We start from the raw sequence: 21,704 nt of genomic DNA on the forward strand, positions 1-21,704 counted from the left end.
TACCGCTCACTTGCTAAGCTCGCAGCCCACTGCGCTGCACAGTCGCCGTTGCCGCAGCAGAACACTAATCGGGAAGGAACCCGATGGACGAGGTCGTAGAAGCAGCAGCAGTAGTTTCGCCGTCGCCGTGGAGCCTGCTCCAGGGGCTCCTTGCCCTGCTCGGCGCGTGGGTGGCCTACCGTGCCGCCGAGAGATGCTGGCTGCGGCCGCGGCGGCTCAGCCGGGCGCTCCGTCGGCAGGGGCTCGGCGGTACGGCGTACCGCTTCCCGGCGGGCGACCTCAAGGAGAACGCCCGGCTCAACGCCGAGGCTCGGTCCAGGCCCATGCCTCCGTGCCACGACGTTGTCCCCCGCGTGATGCCGCATCTCCACAACACTGTCAATGAGCACGGTACGTCGACTGTCTCAGACGATCTCCTAAAGCTCAGTAGCTTAGTATTAATAGAAAATCTTAGACTGAATTTAGTTGGATTTATCGAATTATGCTTGAATATGTTTGCTACCGACGTGAACATTGAGATTGACGTCGTTTGACAAGTGTTGTGAATTATTGGATGTTTTTGTGGACGGAAGTGCCCACGTTGGTGACAAACTTTTTTGTGGTGTTAACATGGCAAGTTTTGTCCTTCTTCCATATCCGACTTATTGCTGTCTCCAGACTTTTTAGTAAACAAGTTCAGAAATACCAGCCAACAAATTGCTGATATTCCCTCAAAATAGAGGTCTCCTATATTCAAAAGTTTAAAACTAAAATTTACAAACTTGCTTTTCTAAAATTTGCTCAAAATTATTCGCAAATTGTTCTTATTTTTTAGGAGATTTTCCCAGTTGTCACTAATGTAGATGTGTTTCGACAAAATGACATAACTCTCTTGCTGACACATAAGACCACTTGTATCAATGACAGGTGGGTCAGAATGGTAAATCTTCAAAACACATTTAAATTAGTAGCATATAAGCAATTTTATATTTTTATTCAAAATATGTAGCAGCTAAATCTAATATTGTCTTTGAATAATTCTAATTTATTCATAAACTTTATAGAACATCCAATCTAAATTGTGTTAACTTATTTCTTAAATTGCTCACGGTTCTAATCTAATTTGCTCATGATTTTTTACAAAGTTACTTACATGACTGCATTTAAAAGACAAACGAACAATGTTTCTTTTATTTTTGCAAAGGGTTGAAGTAGGTTATAAATAAGTATTGTAGGTTTAGATATAAAAAAATATAAAAATAAAATAAAATACTTATGTTCGTTTTTTTTAAAGTAGACGTACATGTCATAAGTCCAAAACATGCCCATGCAGTTTTTAAATGTGTCGAACTTTGTAAATCTTCATCGCTTTGACGATACAAACATTGAACTGCAGGCAATATTTGCATCACTTGGTTCGGCCCGATCCCCAGGGTGGTCATCGCAGAGGCAGAGTTGGTCAGAGACATCCTATCTAACAAGTTCGGTCACTTCGAGAAGTTCAAGAACAAACGTCTCGGCAAATTGCTGGCCCTTGGCCTTGCGAGCTACGACGGCGAGAAATGGGCAAAGCACCGGAGGATCCTGAACCCTGCATTCCATCTTGAAAAGCTTAAGGTGCTCACTCCTAGTTTCAAGTTATCAAATCCTGCTACCCTATAAGCAATCAGTCTCAGTTCAGTACGACTACATGCACATGTGTGCTTACTCAAGTCATTTTCAGCGCATGCTGCCGGCGTTTTCTACGTGCTGCACCGAGCTGATAGATCACTGGGAGAGTAAACTTGCTGGTTCCGATCGATCATATGAACTGGACATCTGGCCGGAGTTTCAGAACCTCACCGGAGACGTGATCTCCCGCACGGCGTTCGGCAGCAGCTTCATGGAAGGACGGAGGATCTTCCAACTCCAAGCAGAGCAAGCAGAGCGAGTTACCAAGGCCTTCCAGTATATGTACATCCCAGGATTCCTGTGAGCACCCTCCTATCTGTCACGGACATCTCCGGTTCTTTGAAGGCACGTATGCATGCGCATCGACAGCATACCATTTCTTAAGTATACCTCTTGCAGGTTCTTCCCGACACAAAACAACCGGAGGATGAACGAGATCAACCGAGAGATCGAAGGGAATCTAAGAGGCATGATCGAAAAGAGGGAGCGCGCAATCGAGAGCGGCGAATCGAGCAGCAACGACTTGCTCGGCCTGCTGCTGCAGTCGAACAGGGACAGCGGGAAAGGCGGTCTGAGGATGACCACCGAGGAAGTGATCGAGGAGTGCAAGCTCTTCTACTTCGCGGGGATGGAAACCACATCGGTGCTGCTCACGTGGACGCTCGTCGTGCTAGGCATGCACCCTGAGTGGCAGGAACGCGCGAGGGACGAAGTCCTCAGCGTGTTCGGCAGGGACAAGCCAAATTTCGACGGCCTTAGCCGACTCAAAACGGCAAGTAGTGTTTTCCACACCTCTACATATGATTCAACAGAATTTTTAAATTAGTAGAACATGTATGTTCGCCTCAAACCCTTTCCTATGTGATAACGATGCCCATGCTTCACCTTGTGATTCAGGTGACGATGATACTATACGAGGTGCTCAGGCTGTACCCGCCGGCGGTAACGCTAAACCGAAGGACGTTCAAGGAAATGCAGATCGGAGGCATCACATACCCTGCAGGGGTGATCCTTGAGCTGCCCATAATCTTGGTTCACCACAATCCTGACGTGTGGGGCAAGGACGCGCATGAGTTCAAGCCAGCGAGGTTCGCGGAGGGGATCTCAAAGGCGACGAAGGACCAACCGGCGTTCTTCCCCTTCGGTTGGGGCCCCCGGATCTGCATCGGTCAAAACTTTGCATTGCTCGAAGCCAAGATGGCGCTGAGCATGATCCTTCAACGCTTCGAGTTCCAGCTGTCGCCGTCGTACTCACATGCGCCGTACACAGTCATCACGCTGCATCCTCAGCATGGCGCGCAAATTATACTCAAGAGGCTATGATCGTCTTATGCCATTGGTCGTTGTCGAAGATGATATCGGAGTGCTGTAACTTGTACCAGTAATTGGGTGGTTTTGTGTATCTAAATTTTGCGTGGAAATAAATGGCAGGAGAAATATTATGCTTAGATAATATGCTCACGGTGAGGGATGGGGTGCCCTCGCGACTCCTGTGACCCCGCCGCCAACACCATAGGTCTCCAATTCCAACCTAAATCTACCGAAAAATCCCCTTCCCCTCCACAAATCCGCTTCGCCCAAAGTCAGTCTTCTCATTTTCCCACACACACAACCGGAGACAGCTTCTTTGCCGAGTGCCTCGGGCACTCGGCAAAGGACGATATACACTCGGCAAAGGCTTTGCCGAGTGCTACACTCGGCAAAGGGCGCTCGGTAAACAGTTTGTCGGCAAAGACCTCTTTGCCGAGTGCACTTTATCGGGCACTCGGCAAAGGCTTTGCCGAGTGCTAATCTGACACTCGGCAAAAGTCTCCGCTTTGCCGAGCGCCAGTGAATCAAACACTCGGCAAAGGTGGCGCTGTGCCGAGTGCCACCTTTGCCGAGTGAATATCATTTTTCCATTCATTTTTTTTCATTATTCGAATGACTAGCAGTTATAATTCGAATTATCCAAAAAAATTCAATTAATTGAAATAAATTAAAGAAATATAGAAAAAGTCCGAGAAATGTGCCACATTGGAACATGGAGTACCAGGTATTGTATGAGGACTGCAGAAAAAGTTTGGAGGTCAAAAGTGAAAAAAAATAGGGTTTGCCGAGTGTCAAAAAATGACACTCGGGAAAGGAGCCTCTTTGCCGAGTGCCAGATGTTTGCCGAGTTCTTTCTCTCTGGCACTCGGCAAATAGCATCTACGAACTTGAAGCACCAGGTATTGTATGAGGACTGCAGAAAAAGTTTGACCACCAGGTATTGTATGAGGACTGCAGAAAAAGTTTGGAGGTCAAAAGTGAAAAAAAAATAGGGTTTGCCGAGTGTCAAAAAATGACACTCGGGAAAGGAGCCTCTTTGCCGAGTGCCAGATGTTTGCCGAGTTCTTTCTCTCTGGCACTCGGCAAATAGCCTCTTTGCCGAGTGCCAGATGTTTGCCGAGTTCTTTCTCTATGGCACTCGGCAAATAGCCTCTTTGCCGAGTGCCCGATAAAAAGCACGCGGCAAAGTCTGGAACACTCGGCAAAGAAGCCGTCTCCGGTAGTGACAAATCCTCCCCTCCACTGCAGTTTCGAGCCTGGCGGCGGGGGTCTCAACCGGAGTGCGGCCAGAAATTCACGGCCACCGCAAGCTCCAGATGTTCTCAAGGCTGTGCTACTTCGTCAACAGGCTCATGAGCAAGTATGTGCAGGAATCTCTCTCCCTACCTTTGAATCTAGTTGCACTCGACCATAGGATGGGACGCGTGGGTCAGATAGAGGTATTGCACAGTTATGCAATGGAAATGGAGGCAATACGCCTCTCTCGGCTCGCCCGCCGCGTTGTCAGCCGCAACAGACCACTAGGCTCGAGAGGAGCAGGGCACAGAGCTCATAGGTGTCCAAACAGTAGAAATCTTCTTCACCACCACTCCTCTCCACTCCACCTCCGCCTCAACACAAACCCCAGCAACAAAACAAGCTCTCATATTTACAAGCTCTCCAATCAAATCCTCACCCAAAGCCAAAGTCTCCCGCATCCCCCACACAAGTGATGGAAGCCTTCCCCGGAGACTCAACTACAAGGCCTCTCCAAGACTACATGGTGGTTTTTGCAACTGGTGACTTTGCTAGGAAGAGAGACTACATGCTGAGCCATGCAACCGTCTGCTGCACACTGAGCCACAATAGCTCCTTGACTCCTCTCACAGAGGAGTTTGGGGTGCATGTGGGGGACTGTTAGATCGTCAAGCACCATCTGGAGGATTTCTTCGTCATCTTCCACAACTTGAGCCATCGCCTGCCTTACGGGGGCAGGGATATCCGGTTCCAAGAATGGACTGAGCAAAGGTACGCGAAGGCTGTGCATTTTGACTTTCATGTATGCCTGTGCATTGAGGGCTTGCCAATCCACGCCTGGAGTGAGGAAGTGGCAACACATGTCATTGGTAGAAGTTTTGCCATTCAAATTGTGGAGGAGCACACCAAGAGGAGGGAGCGTACCCGCACCTACGACTTGTGGGCATGGTGCAACAACCCAAGTGTGACTCCAAAGATCATACGGCTCTCCATTGCAGATGAAGACGCTAAGTTTCCACCTACACAAATCCCTCTTCCTCAGGTGGCGATACACCATGAAAAACCCACAAGCTTAAAGAATGGATATGTATACAAGCTGTTCATCCATTTGCACGTCATTCAGGACCTCACTTCCCTCACCGACGACCCCGACAATGGCAGCCCCATTTGGTGCTGGGAGCGCATCCTGGACTGGCGCTATGGGGAGCTTGACGGCGGGGTCGAGACTGACCATGCACTGGTGGCATGCAACTATAGGCCGAAGAACGCAGGTGAATGTGATAGGGACAATGAAGATGGTGGGCATAGGTGCCACCAGAGCAGATCGCTCTGGTCCTAGCTCACATGCTTGTGCTGTGACACCAGAGAGCTCATTGATGGGGGCCATGGTGAGCGTGATAGGAGTGACACCAGACAATATGGTCGTTGTTCCCACTATGATAGTCCTTCACCGGCGAGAAGCCCCAGGATTAGGTGCACCATGGATCTAGCAATTTCTCAGGCACATCATGCTCTGATGAGCTCATGCCGGGTGCGTTTAGAGCTCACACAGGGTGTGTTTCGCCTCTCCGATGGCTGTGGTGTGCCAACCCAATAGAAGCAAGAAGAATGAGCCCTGTCGAGAGGGCAACATGAAGATGCTCCAGGACAGTAGTGCTAACATCCAATTCAAAGAACAACAGTGCTTCCAGAAAGGAAGTGATCGTGGTCGCGAGCACTCGCCAAGAAGGGAGTATGGAGAGGGATCCTCCAGGGATGATGGGAAGCGTCGGGCCATCCTTGACGCCTCCCTCAGCTTGGCGGTGCGTCACACTCAGGACTGCTCCTTTGAGAGGTTGGCACACCATCCTTTTCACCCTTTGCGAGGGACAGCTGGCTAGGAGGGCAGTACCCCCCGAATGAGCACAAGACGACCATGTTTGCTAAGTAGGGCACCTCAAAGGATGCTATGATGGAGGTGGGCAGCTAGAACATACCGCTCTCTACTCCGACACCTAGTGCACCAGAACGAGAGCATGACCTCCACCTATTGCATAAGACCACTTTGCAGCTAAGGTCTGACAATCCTATGTGTATGGAGGCAGCCTTAGGTGCAGTGGTGCACCGCAATGTTGCCCCAGATGTAGTGGATGATTGGGTTGCTCCCCTAGCAGCCACTGCCCCAGCTGAGCAGCTTAACACGTAGGGTGCTGCCAGTGCACTAGTGCAGGGAGGGTCCCTACCCTAAGCGACGAGGAGCTGGCCCCTGCGCATCACCTGGTCTAGAACAATGCTACATCAAGACCTATGATGCTCCCCTATCGGAGACTATGATAAAAGCTTTTGAAGAGCTGACCAGGGCAACCTACCATGGCAAACCACCAGCTAGCATCACCCTGGAGGAAGAGCGCTTCCAGCCTTGAAAGTGATAGTAGCATGATGTCCAAGAAATGAGGAAGCATCGCACTGTGATGTTTGAAAAGTGGCCCATGCTATGTTGTTTCTTAAGTTTGTAGTGTCGCCCTGGGAGGCCTAGTATCTCTTAGGGTTGCTTTTGTTTCTATTTTTGGTGCGTGAAATGGTGCCATGGTGGCAAAATTTCACTTGTCTATGCTATTCTGGTCATGAGAGTCCTTGTAGCAAAAATCTTATATGGGTGTTGGGTTCGGCTGATGGTTAATATGGTATAGCAGGGTTCTGGTTTGGCATACCACTAGGGTACCAATGCCTTTTGTCGATGGTCACTTATTATTTGATGGCACAAAGAAACATGATAATCCTAAATTAGAATGTTAGGGGACTAAATGGCCAGGTGAGAAGAGATGCAGTCAGAGAAATGGTGCAATCAACACAGGCTACAATAATATGTCTGCAGGAAACAAATGCAGTTTATAGATGATGAGATTGTGGCACAAACCTTGGGGATTCAGTTCACCAGAAACTACTCCTACCTGTAAGCTTCGAGAACCAGAGGGGGTATTCCCATTGCCTACTCAGATAATTTCTACGATCTGATCGCTTCGTCCAAATCGGCCAATACACTTTCAGTCACCATACAAATGAAAAGCGACGGAATGGGATGGGTCCTTACCGGAGTATGTGGGCCACAGGGAGACCAACAGAAGCTGCTCTTCATCGACGAGATCAAGTCAATCAAACCTCCTAACAGCATAGAGTGGCTACTAATTAGAGATTTTAACCTTATATATAAGGTGGCCAATAAAAACAACTCGAGGCTCAACAGAAGGCTAATGGGTAGGTTTAAGGCGCCAATTGATGACCTGCAGATCAAAGAACTGTCACTCATAGGGAGGAAATTCACTTGGACAAATGAGCATAATACATTGACCCTAACAAGAATCGATAGAGCTTTCAGCTGCACTGAATGGGAAGATCTTTATTGGTATGTTCCATACCAATAATCAGTATAGACCTCAGTCTCAAGCCCCTATTCAGCGCTCTAACTATCAGACACCTCGTTCAACTCCACCATCTACTCCTCAAGTCAAGAACAGCCTCGCTACTCCCGCCTCAGGCAAAGAATGTTTTCACTGTGGAGAGCTAGGATACTATGTGAACCGATGCCCTAAGAAGAATCTAAATCAGTCCAACACCAACATCTCAAAGTCCACTCAATTTCAATCCTAGGCGTGTAATGGAAATCAGACCCATGTTCAAAACAACCATGGATAGTAGAATTTCGTTCAAGGGAAGGTCAATCATGTCACCATAGAAGAAGCTCAAGATGTTCATAATGTGGTGTACGGTATGTTCCTCGTCAACTCTCAGCTTACATCAGTTTTGTTTGATTCTAGAGCTTCGCATAACTACCCATATGTTGCCAAGCATGATTAACCTATGGTTATGATGAAACAACCTATGCTTATTAGCTCTCCTGGAGTAGAATTGAAAACACAATATATGTGTCATAGGATAAAACTTAAAATAAGGGGGTAGACTTTCCAGCAAATCTTGTAGTCATAGAATCTAAGGTCATAGATGTTATCCTCGGAATGGATTGGTTATCCAAATTTGATAGAGTAATTGAGTGTGCCAGAAGAGCAGTCCACCTGACCAATGGAAATGGAACCAAAGTTGAGCTCGTAGCTACTACCCCAACAACAGATGATTGTTCTCTCAATTTACTTGAAGAAAACCCCATTGATCAAATCAGAGTGGTTCATGAATTTCCCGATATTTTCCTCGATGAATTGCTAGGTATACCACCAGATCAAGATATTGAGTTTGTCATTGAATTGGTATCCGGTACGACCTCTATAGCTAAAAGGCCATATAGAATATCTGCTAATGACCTAGCTGAGTTGAAGAGTAAATCCAAGAACAATTAGGTAAAGATTTTATTATACCAAGTGTGTCACCTTAGGAAGCCCTAGTTCTTTTCGTGGATAAGAAGGATGATACTCGAAGAATGCGTGTAGACTACAGAACACTCAATGATGTGACTATTAAGAACAAGTACCTGTTACCCCGAATTGAGGATTTGTTCGATCATGTGAGAGGCGCCCGAGTGTTCTCCAAGATTGATCTAAAGTCTAGATATTATCAGTTGAAGATTCGATCGTCGTATGTACCCAAGACCTCCTTCAGTACTCGACATGGACTACATGAGTATACTGTTATGTCTTTTGGATTGACCAATGAGCCAGCTTATTTCATGAATCTCATGAATCAGGTATTTATGGATTATCTGGACAAGTTTGTAGTGGTGTTCATTGATGATATTCTAATTTTCTCTAGGAGTGAAGAAGAACACGAAGAACATTTGAGAATTATGCTACAGACACTCAGAGAGCATCAGCTGTATGCCAAGCTTAGCAAGTGTGATTTTTAGTTAGATCAAGTCGCTTCTCTTGGTCATATCATAACAGCTGGAGGTGTAGCAGTAGATCCAAGCAAAGTGAAGGATGTATTGAATTGGTTACCGCCTACCAATGTGTCAGAGATCTGAAGTTTTCTTGGTTTAGTAGGATATTATCACCGCTTCATAGAAGGATTCTCTAAGATAGCTCAACCTCTTACCTCTTTGCTACAGAAAAATGTGATTTTTAAGTGGAGCGCAGCTTGTCAAGCAAGTTTTGAAGAATTGAAGAGGAGATTGACTGCAGCCCTAGTGCTAGTTCTACCAGACATCAGCAAGAACTTTGATATCTACTGTGATGCTTCGCGATAAGGACTTTGATGTGCTCTTATACAAGAAGGTTAAGCCGTAGCTTATGCGTCAAGGCAGTTAAAGAAGCATGAGGAGCATTACCCTACACATGATATGGAATTAGCAGCAGTGGTTCATGCACTGAAAATTTGGAGACATTATCTTATTGGAAAACGATGTGAGATATACACGGATCACAACAGTTTGAAATATATATTCACCAAACCGGATTTAAACCTTCGTCGGCACCGATGGCTAGAGTTAATCAAGGACTATGATGTGGGAGTCCATTATCACCTAAAAAAGGTTAATGTGGTAGCTGATGCTTTGAGTTAAAAGAGTTATTGTAACTCGATGATGGTTCAAGATAGTTAACCCGAGTTATGGAAAGAGTTTGAGAAGCTTAACATTGATTTTGTGGTAGATGTAGAAGCAACTACCATGGTAGTTGATTGCACATTAGAGCAAGATATTCGTATAGGTCAACTTGAAGATGAAAAGCTCAATGAAATAAGGCAACTTATTAAGGATGATAAAGCACCAGTCTTTACAGAAGACAATCAAGGTATCATGTGGTTCAGAAAGAGATTCTGTGTGCCTAATCAGAAGGCCATTAAAGAGTTATTTTTAAGGGAAGCCCATGATTCAGCATATTCCATTCACCTCGGAAGCACGAAGATGTATCAAGATCTCAAGGATCATTATTGGTGGTATAGAATGAAAAGAGATGTTGCAGAATACGTAGCCTTGTGTGATACTTGTCATAAGGTCAAAGTAGAACATCAGAGACCAGCAGGATTGCTACAGCCCTTGAAGGTACCTGAGTGGAAAGGGAAAGAAATCGGTATGGATTTAATTGTTGGATTACCCCGTACACAAGGAGGATATGATTCTATATGAGTTATAGTTAATCGTTTGACTAAATCTCTCATTTTATCCAGGTTAAGACTACATATAGTGGAGCAGATTAGCAGAGATGTATATGTCAAGAATAGTGTGTTTGCACGGAGTATCGAAGAAGATTATTTCGGATAGAGGAACTCAGTTTACTTCCAAGTTTTGGCAGAAGCTACAAGAGTTTATAGACACGAAGCTGAATTTCAGTTCTGCCTACCATCCTCAAACAGATGGTCAGACTAAGAGAGTAAATCGGATACTTGAGGACATGTTGAGAGCTTGTGCTCTGAAGTATGGTAAAAGTTGGGATAAAAGTCTACCATATGCAGAATTCTCGTACAACAATAGTTATCATTCAAGTCTCTAAATGTCTCCATTTGAAGCCATGTATGGAAGAAAATGTAGAACACCGCTGTTCTGGATTGAGACTAGAGAAAGTCAAGTTTTTGGGCCAATAGTTCTACGAGATGCAGAAAAGCAAGTTCATATAATTCGAGAGAATCTAAGGATTGCACAATCGAGTCAGAAAAGTTATGCTGATAACAGACATAGAGAATTGATTTTTGAAATTGGAGATTTCGTCTATCTCAAGGTTTCTCTCATAAGAGGTCTTCGTAGATTTAAGGTCAAAGGGAAATTATCACTAAGATTCATTAGACCTTTCAAGATACTGGATAAAAGAGGAGACGTAGCTTATTAGTTGAAGTTACCGCCTCAGCTGGTAGATATGAATGATGTCTTTCATATGTCTTAGTTGAAGAAGTGTCTTCGAGTGCCCGAAGAACTGTTGCCAATGAAAAACTTGGATGTTTGAGAAGATCTCTCATATACAGATTATCCAGTGAAGATCATTGAAAAGATCAGAAAGGGTTACCAGAACTGAAGTGATACCAATGTGCAAAGTGCAGTGGAGTCACCACTCAGAAGATGAAGCAACATGGGAAAGAGAAGAAGATCTGAAGTCAGAGTTTCCTCATCTTTTCTCCTATCCGTCCAAATCTCGATGGCAAGATTCATTCCAAGGGGGTAGGTTTGTACACCTTAATTTTTAAATGTGCAAGTTTCTAAAATTGGCTAGATTTTAATTTGAGTTTGAATTAAATAGCCTAGGTTTAAAATCTAATTTATAAAATTAAATTCCAAATGAACATAGGCTATATTTGATTTATATGCATTCATGTTGAGTATAGGCATGTAGGGTTTATTTGGCTTTGTTTGAGTTGATTTTTCTTTGAATTCGAATTTTAAATGAATTTAGAAAGGAATGAAATAGAAAAAGAATAAAACTCTTCTTGGGCCACTTCCTCTCCCTTTCGGCCCGCCGAGCCCTGCTCTCTCCCGTTCTCAGCCTGCTTTCCGCGCCCGGCCCGGCTCACCTCTATGCTAGCCCACGTATAGCCGTTGTCGCCTCCCTCTCCAGAGACATCGCATGCCCAACCGGCCTTTTCCTAAGCCGCTGACATGTGGGTCCCACTCGTCAGAACCCTCTCCTACCTCTAGTCAGATTCTGACGCCTTCACGAGACCACCGCCGCAATGAATCCATGCCTAATCCGAACCGAGGATCATCTAGAAGCTTGCTCAATTGAATCCCTGTGATCCCCTTTATCTCTTGCCGCTTTATCCCCAAGAGAATCATGTTTAAATGAAGCGTTCTACTCAGGTATGTGCCTGCCGCCGCCAGCTAAGTCCGATTCAATCTCCGCTGCCGCCAGGTAGTCCTAGCCCTCCCTGACTCATTTCGGTCGCGAATAACCTTTACCCTAACTTAATTTCAATCTATGCTTTGTGCTTTCCATGGTGGTGGTGTATGAAGGAAGCAAAGAGAAGGATCAAAAGGACCACTTTAGGAGTGCACTTATTTGAATGTGTAGTTGAAGTTAGATTTGCTTTTTCCTATGGATGTTTGTTTCATAAAACCTATGGATGTTCTTTATCGACCTTCCATGTATGCATTAACCAATATGTACTTCTGAATATTTGCTTTCAGTATTGTTTGATTAAAGAAATGGTTAATTTGGAGTTTGGGCATAAGCAACATGTGACTTGCTTGAAGCATTGTATGATATGTGATGAGAATATTCAGTGTACAGTAATGTTGGAAGCTGAATGTATGGATATTACAAATATTAGTACTATTTTCTTTGTGACAAAAGGCTATCACCATGAAAATTCAGTTGTTGCATTAAACTATTACAACAAGAATAAATTGTTCTCATAAGCTACTACCACAAAGGAAATATTGTTGCAACATGATATTACAACATTCAAAGTCTTGTTGGGAAAGGTTGTTGCCATGCATTATTTTTATTGCGATAGCATATTATAGCATATTACAACAAAATTGTTATTGCCAAGATAATTTCACCATCGCAATAGTGTGTTACCACAAAACAGGAGCTATTGCAATGTAATATTACCGTGAAAAATGATAGTTGCATTAGGCTATTGCAACAAATTATTGCTTGTTGCAACTAGATGTTCCCACAAGAAAAATGCCGTTGCAATATGCTTTTTCAACGGAAAACTCTTGTTGGAAATAATATATTGCCATGAAAAATAACATTGCTATAAGAACTTTGTGCAACATTGATAGCCATGGCATTAATAGCCTAAAATTGTTGTAGTATGCCTATTTAAGACAACAATCTAAAAAATGTTGCAACATGGTATTACCACCCAGTTTATTGCAACAGCTCACAACGAAGTTCACTTCATTACAATAGGTACCTATTGCAACAATATTGAACCTATTGCCATGAAAAATTTTGTTGCAAAAAGTAGGTTCCCTTGTAGTGGGAATTTGTCCCTCCTATATAACGGGAGAAATATCTCTACTCCCTCAATGTGGTTGGATTAAAAAGTACAATGTCCATGTCAATGTGATTAAAGAGTTAATCATGAGTTGAGTAATCCACTACAAGATTGAGTAAATAGTTAAGCTATCACAAGGATGGCGCGTGTCTCGCATTGAGCTTGTCTGGTATTGTGAGGTAAAGAGATTGGTGCATGTGTATATCAAGATTCAGTTGATATGATCTTTATGTATATTCAGGAGTCAATAAGCCTTGCTAGGGATCAATTTTGATATCGGTTTGGAAATAAATTTTCGAGTCACAGCTGTTTGTACATAAACCTAACAGGTCACATACTTAATAGGTTAGAATAGGACACATAGATTGGATCCATAAGAGGGTTTGATCGGATTGTGATTGTCGGTGACACAGGAACCAAGGGTCCCTGAGTCCCAAGGCCAGATCAGCAGTTTGCCACGTGGCGCCCTCCCGCGGGAATCATCTCCGCAAGGTACGAGAAGACTAAGTGCTAGGAAGAGGGTGCTCGGGGCCATGAATAGTGGTCCCCGAGTACCCGAGTTCCCCGATAACCCGAGAAGACTAAGTACCGGGAAGAGGGTGCTCGGGGCCATGAACAGTGGTCCCCGAGTACCCGAGTTCCCCGATGACCCGAGAAGACCAAGTGCCGGGAAGAGAGTGCTCGGGGCCGTGAACAGTGGCCCCCGAGCACTCAAGTCCCCCGACGACCAGGAAAGCCGAGTACCAGGGAGAGTGTGCTCGGGGCTGCGAACAGTGTCCTCCGAGCACCCGAGTACCCCAAGGACCCAAGGAAGTTAGTTCCGAGAGAGAGTGCTCGGGGCCGTGAACAGTGGCCCCCAAGCACTAGGTTCCCCGAGGACCTGAACAGCCAATTCCGGGAGAGAGTGCTCGGGGCCGTGAACAGTGGCCCCCGAGCACTTGGTTCCCCGAGGACCAAGAAAGGGCATATCCGGGAGAGAGTGCTCTGGGCTGTGAACAGCGACCCCCGAGCACTCGGTTCCCCGATGGCCTAAGAAGTCCTTCGCCGGTGGCCCCCACAGAAATCCAGCGGTGAGGTGTTAACAAGTGAAAGGTCCGATGCCGCATTTCAGAGGGCACGTGGCCTGTCACTACCAACTGCTCCTGCCACGCTCGGTGTCGGTCCCTGCCACGGCCTGGCAGGGAGGTGTGGGGATATTTAATGCACGGGTCATATCCCGCGTCATCCGGCGCGCCTCGGGATAACATCGCAAAGCCCAAGGCACCCCGCCTGCCGCCCTGCTGTGTCAGGTGTACAAGACCAAGCGGGCACGCCGGGCCGTTCAGTGGCTACCCGGTGGGCCCTCTCCGCAGCACCCGTTGCAGAACGACATCATGACGAACAGACCGGACGGGGCGCGTTTTTAACCCTCCCCGTCACTTCGCGCAGCAGCCCTTGATGGTTGCTTTCCATTTATAGCGCCTTGGAACTCGTGCCCTCCCTTTCTGGGCACGCCACCGCCGACGAGTATTTAAGGCAGGGCGGGCTCCTGGAGAAGGGGGATTTTCGGAGACCAGGAGGAAGCCGAGGAAGAAGACAGAGGTCCAGTACAAGCACATAAGCTGAGATCACTGAAGAACAAGGAGCCTGAAGCTCTAGGCTAGGCAAATATTCTTGTAACCAGCAACATCTCTGAGAGACATTCTCAGAGCATTTATAGCATACACACAGGAGTAGAGTATTACGCTCAGTGCGGTCCGAACCTGTCTAAAAAACCTCCGGAGCATTTACTGCATTCTGCATTCGATCCTTCCATCCCACTTGCCATCGCATTTACGCCTATTTATTTCACCCGCAAAACAGATTCAGAATCATCCCCCCGGCCGAATCTCAAAGGGGGTCCCTCCGGATCCCTGCTTGAGGAGTTCATCCTCCGACAGTGATCCGTGAGAGACTAAAGTTCTAATGGGATTCTAACGTAGGAGTCTATAGTAGGATCTATATAAGGCAAGGATTGCAGAGGGGCACGTACGGTTGAGCCACTTTAAAACCCTAGCCGCGCCCTATCCACCCAACCTCTCGAAACCCTAAGTCGTACGTTCAGTGCTAGCACATTGGTGTTCGACGTGCCACCCCAGTATGTGTGCATATCTAGAGACGTTGCAGCTATTGCGACGCTGATCGGCTCGACGGCAAGAATGTGAAACTACCGTTGATTTGACTCATGTTGGATTCTTGGCTGGAGATGAGAACACTCCTGATTAGGTAGTCGGAACGCTCCCGACAAAGAAGTTGAACTCGGAAGTTGATCCTGACAAGGAAATCGATCGTCTACGACAACCCTGTTGAGTTTGACTTCTTCTTTCACATCGGCGCACAAGAAGTTGGACTGATCTATTCCAATTCTTCTTTTGTTGCACTACGGGTCAACTGGTAACGATCAATGATCTCCTACTCATATGTTTTTCTGATTGAACACGATAGAAAATTTTATTTTACGTTATTATAGCTTACCTGTTCTCTAACATTTTTCTTGTGAAATCGCCTAAGTATAAAAGAGTTAATTAGCTGAAGATTCCGCAATGCCAGCCGAAGATACCCGGGTGATCTTTTTTGGCTAACATCATGTCGGTGACTGACATATATATGCATGTGCAATGCAGCTGGTCAGTCACCAATTCACGACTGCCTTGTAACCTTCAAGATGTGATGAGCTCGTTTTATGGAGAAAAAGCACATGTCTCTTTTTCCCAGAGTTCTCATCGGTCATTCATTTTTTGCCAAAAAAAAAAAAATCTTAGATCAATGCGAACGCATATTTGTACTCGGTATTTTTTTTCTAAGAGAAAAGAACGTGAGAACAACATTACGAAGAGATGCATACCGCGTTCATCTGCATACCTAACTCTCTCTGATCACGCCCCAAGCCATAGAAACCAATCGAACGTATGTTTCTCGTGCACAGTCTGCTTACTTTCTTGCGCCACGCGGGCTCAATGGGCTCTGGATTTTCGATTTCGAATATTATACTCTTCTCCGGCAGCTGCCGATTGTTGAGCTGGCTTCCTTCTTTATCCCCCCGAAGCTGCACTTTCCTCTCGAATCTTTTTTCCTAGTACATATGTGAAGATCTCAGCGTGTTACGGAGTCATCCATGCATGCATGAAAAAGTGGGTACGTGTGGACACGCATCCGAAGAAGATCAAAAATATGATCACAAGAACCAATTGGTGGTTGCGCATGGCGTTTTTGGGTCCTTCTGAGTCGTGATCCTCGTAGTAAGAAAGGTAGGTCGAGGCATGGACATGCTCGATTTGACGTCGCGTGCATGGCTTAAGAAAATGATGGATTGATGATGCAGACCTGCTGCTACTCCCACCTGCGTTATCTGCTACTCACCCTTTTCTGATTCCGACGGCCATGCATGCAAGCAGATCAACGCCGTGAGCGGAGGGGACGGCCGGCCTATCGAGGGATCATATGCTCGCTCGCTGGATGCTCGGGCTGGCGTCTGGCTGGTGTCCCCTGGAAGGGACTGGCCGGCACATCAAGGAATACGGCTACAAAAGGGAAACAGGCAACAACAGCTCGGGATCGAACAGAACCGGCCTTCTTCTTCCCCATCCCCTTCTGCTAATATGTATCTCCTACTTCTAAACATCTTCTTCTTCCTCTAAACCCCCTCTAGCTCCTATTACCCAGCAAGGCATCAACTACGATGGCTACATGTTGCTGCGCAGGCTCAGTGTATCAGACAGGCCCGTCAGGTGCACGAAGCAGCACCGAGTCCCTGCGGTGGCATTTCCCTATCGCTGATCACACGGACAACTTCTTCCGCGGCATGACGGATGTGATGATCCCGTTGTTCCTGAAGACGGCGCACCTCAAGGGCGAGATCCAGCTACTGATCGCCAGCTACAAGCCGTGGGAAGAGTCCATCTTCATGGCGCAGTCACAGCCACAGTCCGGGCTCTTCATGGGCGTCAACAAGGGCCACGTCGTCACCAAGCGCGAAGCTGAGACGGGAGCTGGCGAGTGTGCACCCTCTCGGGGCGCGCGCGCTCATGGACTAGGCACACGTGAGCCGCGACGAGGCTGGCAAGTTGCTACGGGGCATGGTGAAGTTGGTCGAGGCCGAGCGCCCTGTCGTCGTGCCGGAGGTGCTCGTGTGCGCACTCTTCAACATCGTCACGCAGATCACCCTGAACAAGCGGGTGTTCGATGTGCAGGGGGACGAGTCCAACAGCTACAAGGACATGATCGTGTCGCTGCTGCCGGGCGCGGGCTGTTCAACATCAGCGACATCGTGACGGCGCTGGCGCGTCTAGACTTGCAGGGCGCACAGGCGAAGCTGCGGCGGATCCACCACCAGTTCGATGGCCTCATCACCAAGCTTCTGGCGGAGCACGCGGCCACGGTCGAGGACAGCGCGCGAGGACCACCATTACTTCGTCGACAAGCTCCACGCTAGCATGGACACCGGCGCCGACGACAAGAGCAGCGAGACCATCGCCAAGGTCAACATCAAGGGCCTCATCTTCGACATGTTCATGGCGGGCACGGACACGCTGTTCGGCCGCCGTGCTCTCCTCCACGCCAGTCACACCGCCTCCGGACACAGTCTTCGCTACTGGGCTGGCGTCGGCGTCTGCAGGCTGGCGTTTTCCCCTCCTCCCCTGGACGGGACTGGCCGGTCCATCAAGGAATACGGCTACAAAAGGGAAACAGGCAGCAACCGCTCGGGATGGAACAAAACCGGCATTCTTCTTCCCCATTCCCTTCTGCTACCGTGTAGCTCCTACCTCTAGACGTCTTCTTCTCCTCTAGACCCTCTCTAGCTCCTATTACCCAGCAAGGTCTGTGACACCCGTTCGTTCGTCAGGCAAACAGCCCACGTACTTCCTTGCGCCTTTTTTCTATAGCTATTTCTGATTGATTTGGCTGGCAGACTTTCTTTGCAACGTATTCCATACGAGGATTTAAAGTCCTAATTTTAGTTGGTTACCCCATATTTCAACTCAAATACAAATTCTTTTAAATTAAATCTATATCGTTATAATTAGGTCCACGACAATCAATGACATAGATCCTTTTCTTTTACCTTAGATTAAGGTGGTAATTTCAAAGTCTTGAGAACGAATGTGGAAGCTCCTTTTAACACTCAAATATTAAGATAATAGATAGATGATTGTGAAATTATTTACTTCCTCCGGGTTTGTGATTGATCCTTGGAGCGAGTGACCTTGCAGCTCATGCTGCCGGCGTTTTCTGCGTGCTGCGAAGAGCTTGTCAGCAGATGGACGCAGTGCCTTGATTCTGAAGGTTCGTGCGAGCTGGATCATGGATGTCTGGCCGGAGTTCCAGGCCCTCACCGGAGATATCATTTCCCTCACCTTGAAGGAAGAAGGATCTTCCAGCTGCAGGCCGAGCAAGCCGAGCGCTTCATAGGCACCATTCAGAAGATTGTTATTTATTCCAGGTTACAACTTACAAGTGAGTTACTCACTTACTCTATGGTTCCTTCCTCATACTCTGCTGCAGCTGCACAAATTCTGTTCTTTTTAGTGTATTCTTTCTGTAGTCATCTATTATGCAAAGTTCGAGATGTTGTTGTGCTTCCTGGCAATAGACACGCAACACATCACACTCACACAGGTATTGTACTTTGCTTCGCTTCCTGCCGGTTCTTCCGATTCTTTTTTTTATTTGTTTCTTCTAATGGTAATGAAATGAGCATCCTCCTGCTCTTTCGTCAAAAAAAATCTAAAACAACACAGCATAGACACACTAGTATCATTGAATGCGTTTGCATGTATGCAAACATGGGCACTTAAACTTGAACAATTGTAAGCAAATAACCATTAGGTCAGCTACTAGCCATCCCCTCTCACAAGCCCCTATTACCAGCTACGTGAAGGATAGTTTGAGAGGTTGTGAGCTTGTAATCATCGCTTTGTTGCTTTCCTATATGCGCGCAAAATGGAGTATGCCACTTCACAGTCTTATGTTATGCATGCCGTGTAAATTACGAATAGATCGAACCCTTTGGGCAATCTATCTAATGGTTTTGCTATTATGATATGTTGGTATCACCTCTTTAACAATATGTATGATTTCAAGCTCCATTTGTTGATGATTGCTTGATCTGATTTCCCTCTCTGTCTAATGGGTATTTTCCAATTCGTAAAAATAATTTTTGCATCTTCATGTCACATTGCCGATTGAAATTACTGTTGAAATCTGATTGTCCACACAATTTTGTGCGTTTGGCTCCTTTCCAGTTTCTTTAAACTAGCTGGTAAGCCTCTGCCAACCTGGGGAAATTTCATGAAGACCACTTCAATGAATGGCAGTTCGGAGAACGCCACTCTAAAGGTTGGTCATCAGAAAATATCACTCTAACGAGGTGATTGGTTTGTGAACTGCCATTGTTCCCTCTTTAGCCCATTTGCATTTTTCAGCCTAAAACCAATTGTGATATGACCTTTTTACCCCTCCCTTGCACAAGGGACATGCGAAGCACTCAGTAATTTGTCTTTTTTTAATTTCTTATTGTACAAGTAATTATTTGAGTTGAAATTTTTTTAAGATCTATATTATAACATCCTCTACATCATACATTTTTTTAGAATTTTTAATGACTATTTTGGTAATGTTGTGATTTTTTAAGCAATGGAACATAATATTTTTTATTTTTATATTATCTGTTGGAAGAATAATATGTTTATTTTTTTTAACCTGTCGTTTATTAGAAGAACGACATATATCAACCGGCAATATGTGTCTAGATGTGCGATTTTTTAAAACGGATACCTATTTTTACAGTTTTTTATTAAAAAATAAAAAAGTTTGGCAGGCACCCGTAGGGGAACGGGCCTGTTTCTGGTGGGTCCTCACTTTTTCTCCCATGAGGCCTATGTAACCATGCTTCTTCTCTTTCTTTTCTTTCTTTTTTGTTGTTTTTCTCCTTTAGGTTTTTTACTAACCATGGTAAATTTCAACAGCTAGCCGATAAGTTTTCTCCACTACAATTAATCATTAAATTATGCTATAAGCCATCTCAAAAATTATGTTGTAAGCATGTGAATCAGTATTTCATCCAAATTTTAGTGTACAATCATTTTCCTTTTAACACGACAGGAGGTACGAACTTTTGAGGCCATGTAATTGCATAAAAGTGGAATAAATAAATGTTTTAGTATGGTAGTTCTAAGTACCAGAAATTCTCCAAGAGATATAAAATAACTCCCATCGACATAGTGGGCACGTATAGAAAAGATAATTTCTTAAATCGAAAAAAAGAAAAACAGCATCTAACTTTAATTATAAAAAGTAAAGCAAGCTGTGTAATTGCATGGACAATACTACAGCTTATAACAATATAAAATTCGAAGCCAAAGTTCGTATAATATGCGGCCACCTACGGCGATACAGCACTGTCTCTAGATCTTGTCTCCCTCCTCCGCAGTGTAAACTTGGCCAACTGGGCCCGTATCCTCTGCCAATCCTTCAGGTATTCCGAATTCATATTGCCCTGGACGCCGCCGATGGTGGCGACGAACCTCCGCCACCGCGCGCGCGCTCCGAGCAACTGCCCGCGCCAGGCACTGCATGGCTGAACCTCGCTTGGCTAATTGGTTGCGTCGGTTGTGATGGATGGCGTCCTTGCGATCGATCGATCTGTTTGTTTCCGTCGTGAGTTATTGGATACGCACTCCGCTCCGTATAAATGGAGATTTGCCATTGAAAAGATTGATATTTGATTATATGTCAATGAAATGCATCGCCCCTTGCCCGATTTATAGAACCAGAGAACAAGCAAAGTAGCGTCCTTCGTAGGAACTGGACAGCGAATACGAATCGGACGAGTTGCCCGCTGCCAGCCTCGTCAGTGGAGGGACTCTTTGCAGCGCGCGATGGTGCTCGCGATGCCGTTTTGCTTCTCGATGAGGGAGTCTTCACGGCGCCGCGGACGCCGAGTTGCTCTTTCCTTAGGCTCTTCCATAACGCCCGCAGAGTGTTTGACGATATGCCACAAACAAATGCTTCCTCCTTTGACTTTGCCCTAGCACAACTACTTCATTGCCGTGCGCCTCCTCCACCTAGACCTGGCCAAATGGGTCTCTCGGCGGGGCTGGTGTGGATCTAGCTAGACATGGCCCAATTAAGCATGTTTAACTAATCTGATCATGTCGTCCCGACCTGCGTGTCGAAGGCTCGGCCCACAGCGCAGCCTGCGAGAAACTAGGCTGGACGACGATGTGGTGAGGCGGTGACGTGTGGACGGACAAAACGGGGCTGGGCAGCAGCAAGGGGCAAGGTGGCTGGGTTTTGCTATGCCGACATAGCGTACCTAAGTTGTGCTTATAGTAATAGATCTCGAGGCAACCCAATTGACCAACTCTACCTTCACCCTCACCGTCCCCTGGCCGAACTGCTGATGCGAGCCATAAGAGAGAAGGAAGCCTGCATGTGCAGGGCCACTCAAACAAGGCCTAGATACAAGCCTTCAAGCAAGGCACTAGAGTTGAATTTGTGCGAGGCCCGTGAAGAGAGAGAGTTGGGCAGGGGGGTTTATTTTCCTGCTGCTTCACAAAGTGGGTTGCTAACATGTCTACCATGTCATGCCTACGTGTCAAAACCACTGCAAACTCAGACCAAAATCAGGG

The 21,704-nt window shown here is 46.1% G+C and overlaps 1 protein-coding gene and 1 pseudogene across 1 annotated transcript; both read left to right on the forward strand.

Annotated features, from left to right (window-relative positions):
* On the forward strand, nucleotides 1-3,103 carry LOC133908258 (cytochrome P450 CYP72A616-like). Its single transcript, XM_062350258.1, has 5 exons — nucleotides 1-390; nucleotides 1,376-1,596; nucleotides 1,703-1,950; nucleotides 2,050-2,422; nucleotides 2,548-3,103. Exons 1-5 carry the CDS (start codon nucleotides 84-86, stop codon nucleotides 2,971-2,973), a joined length of 1,575 nt encoding a protein of 524 aa, XP_062206242.1. The 5' UTR covers nucleotides 1-83; the 3' UTR covers nucleotides 2,974-3,103.
* A 13,650-nt stretch (nucleotides 3,104-16,753) lies between these two features.
* Nucleotides 16,754-17,843, forward strand: LOC133905052 (flavonoid 3',5'-hydroxylase-like; annotated as a pseudogene).
* The last annotated feature ends 3,861 nt before the right edge of the window (nucleotides 17,844-21,704 follow it).

Source organism: Phragmites australis, chromosome 2 (assembly GCF_958298935.1).
Source record: "Phragmites australis chromosome 2, lpPhrAust1.1, whole genome shotgun sequence".
Classification (NCBI taxonomy): Eukaryota; Viridiplantae; Streptophyta; class Magnoliopsida; order Poales; family Poaceae; genus Phragmites; species Phragmites australis.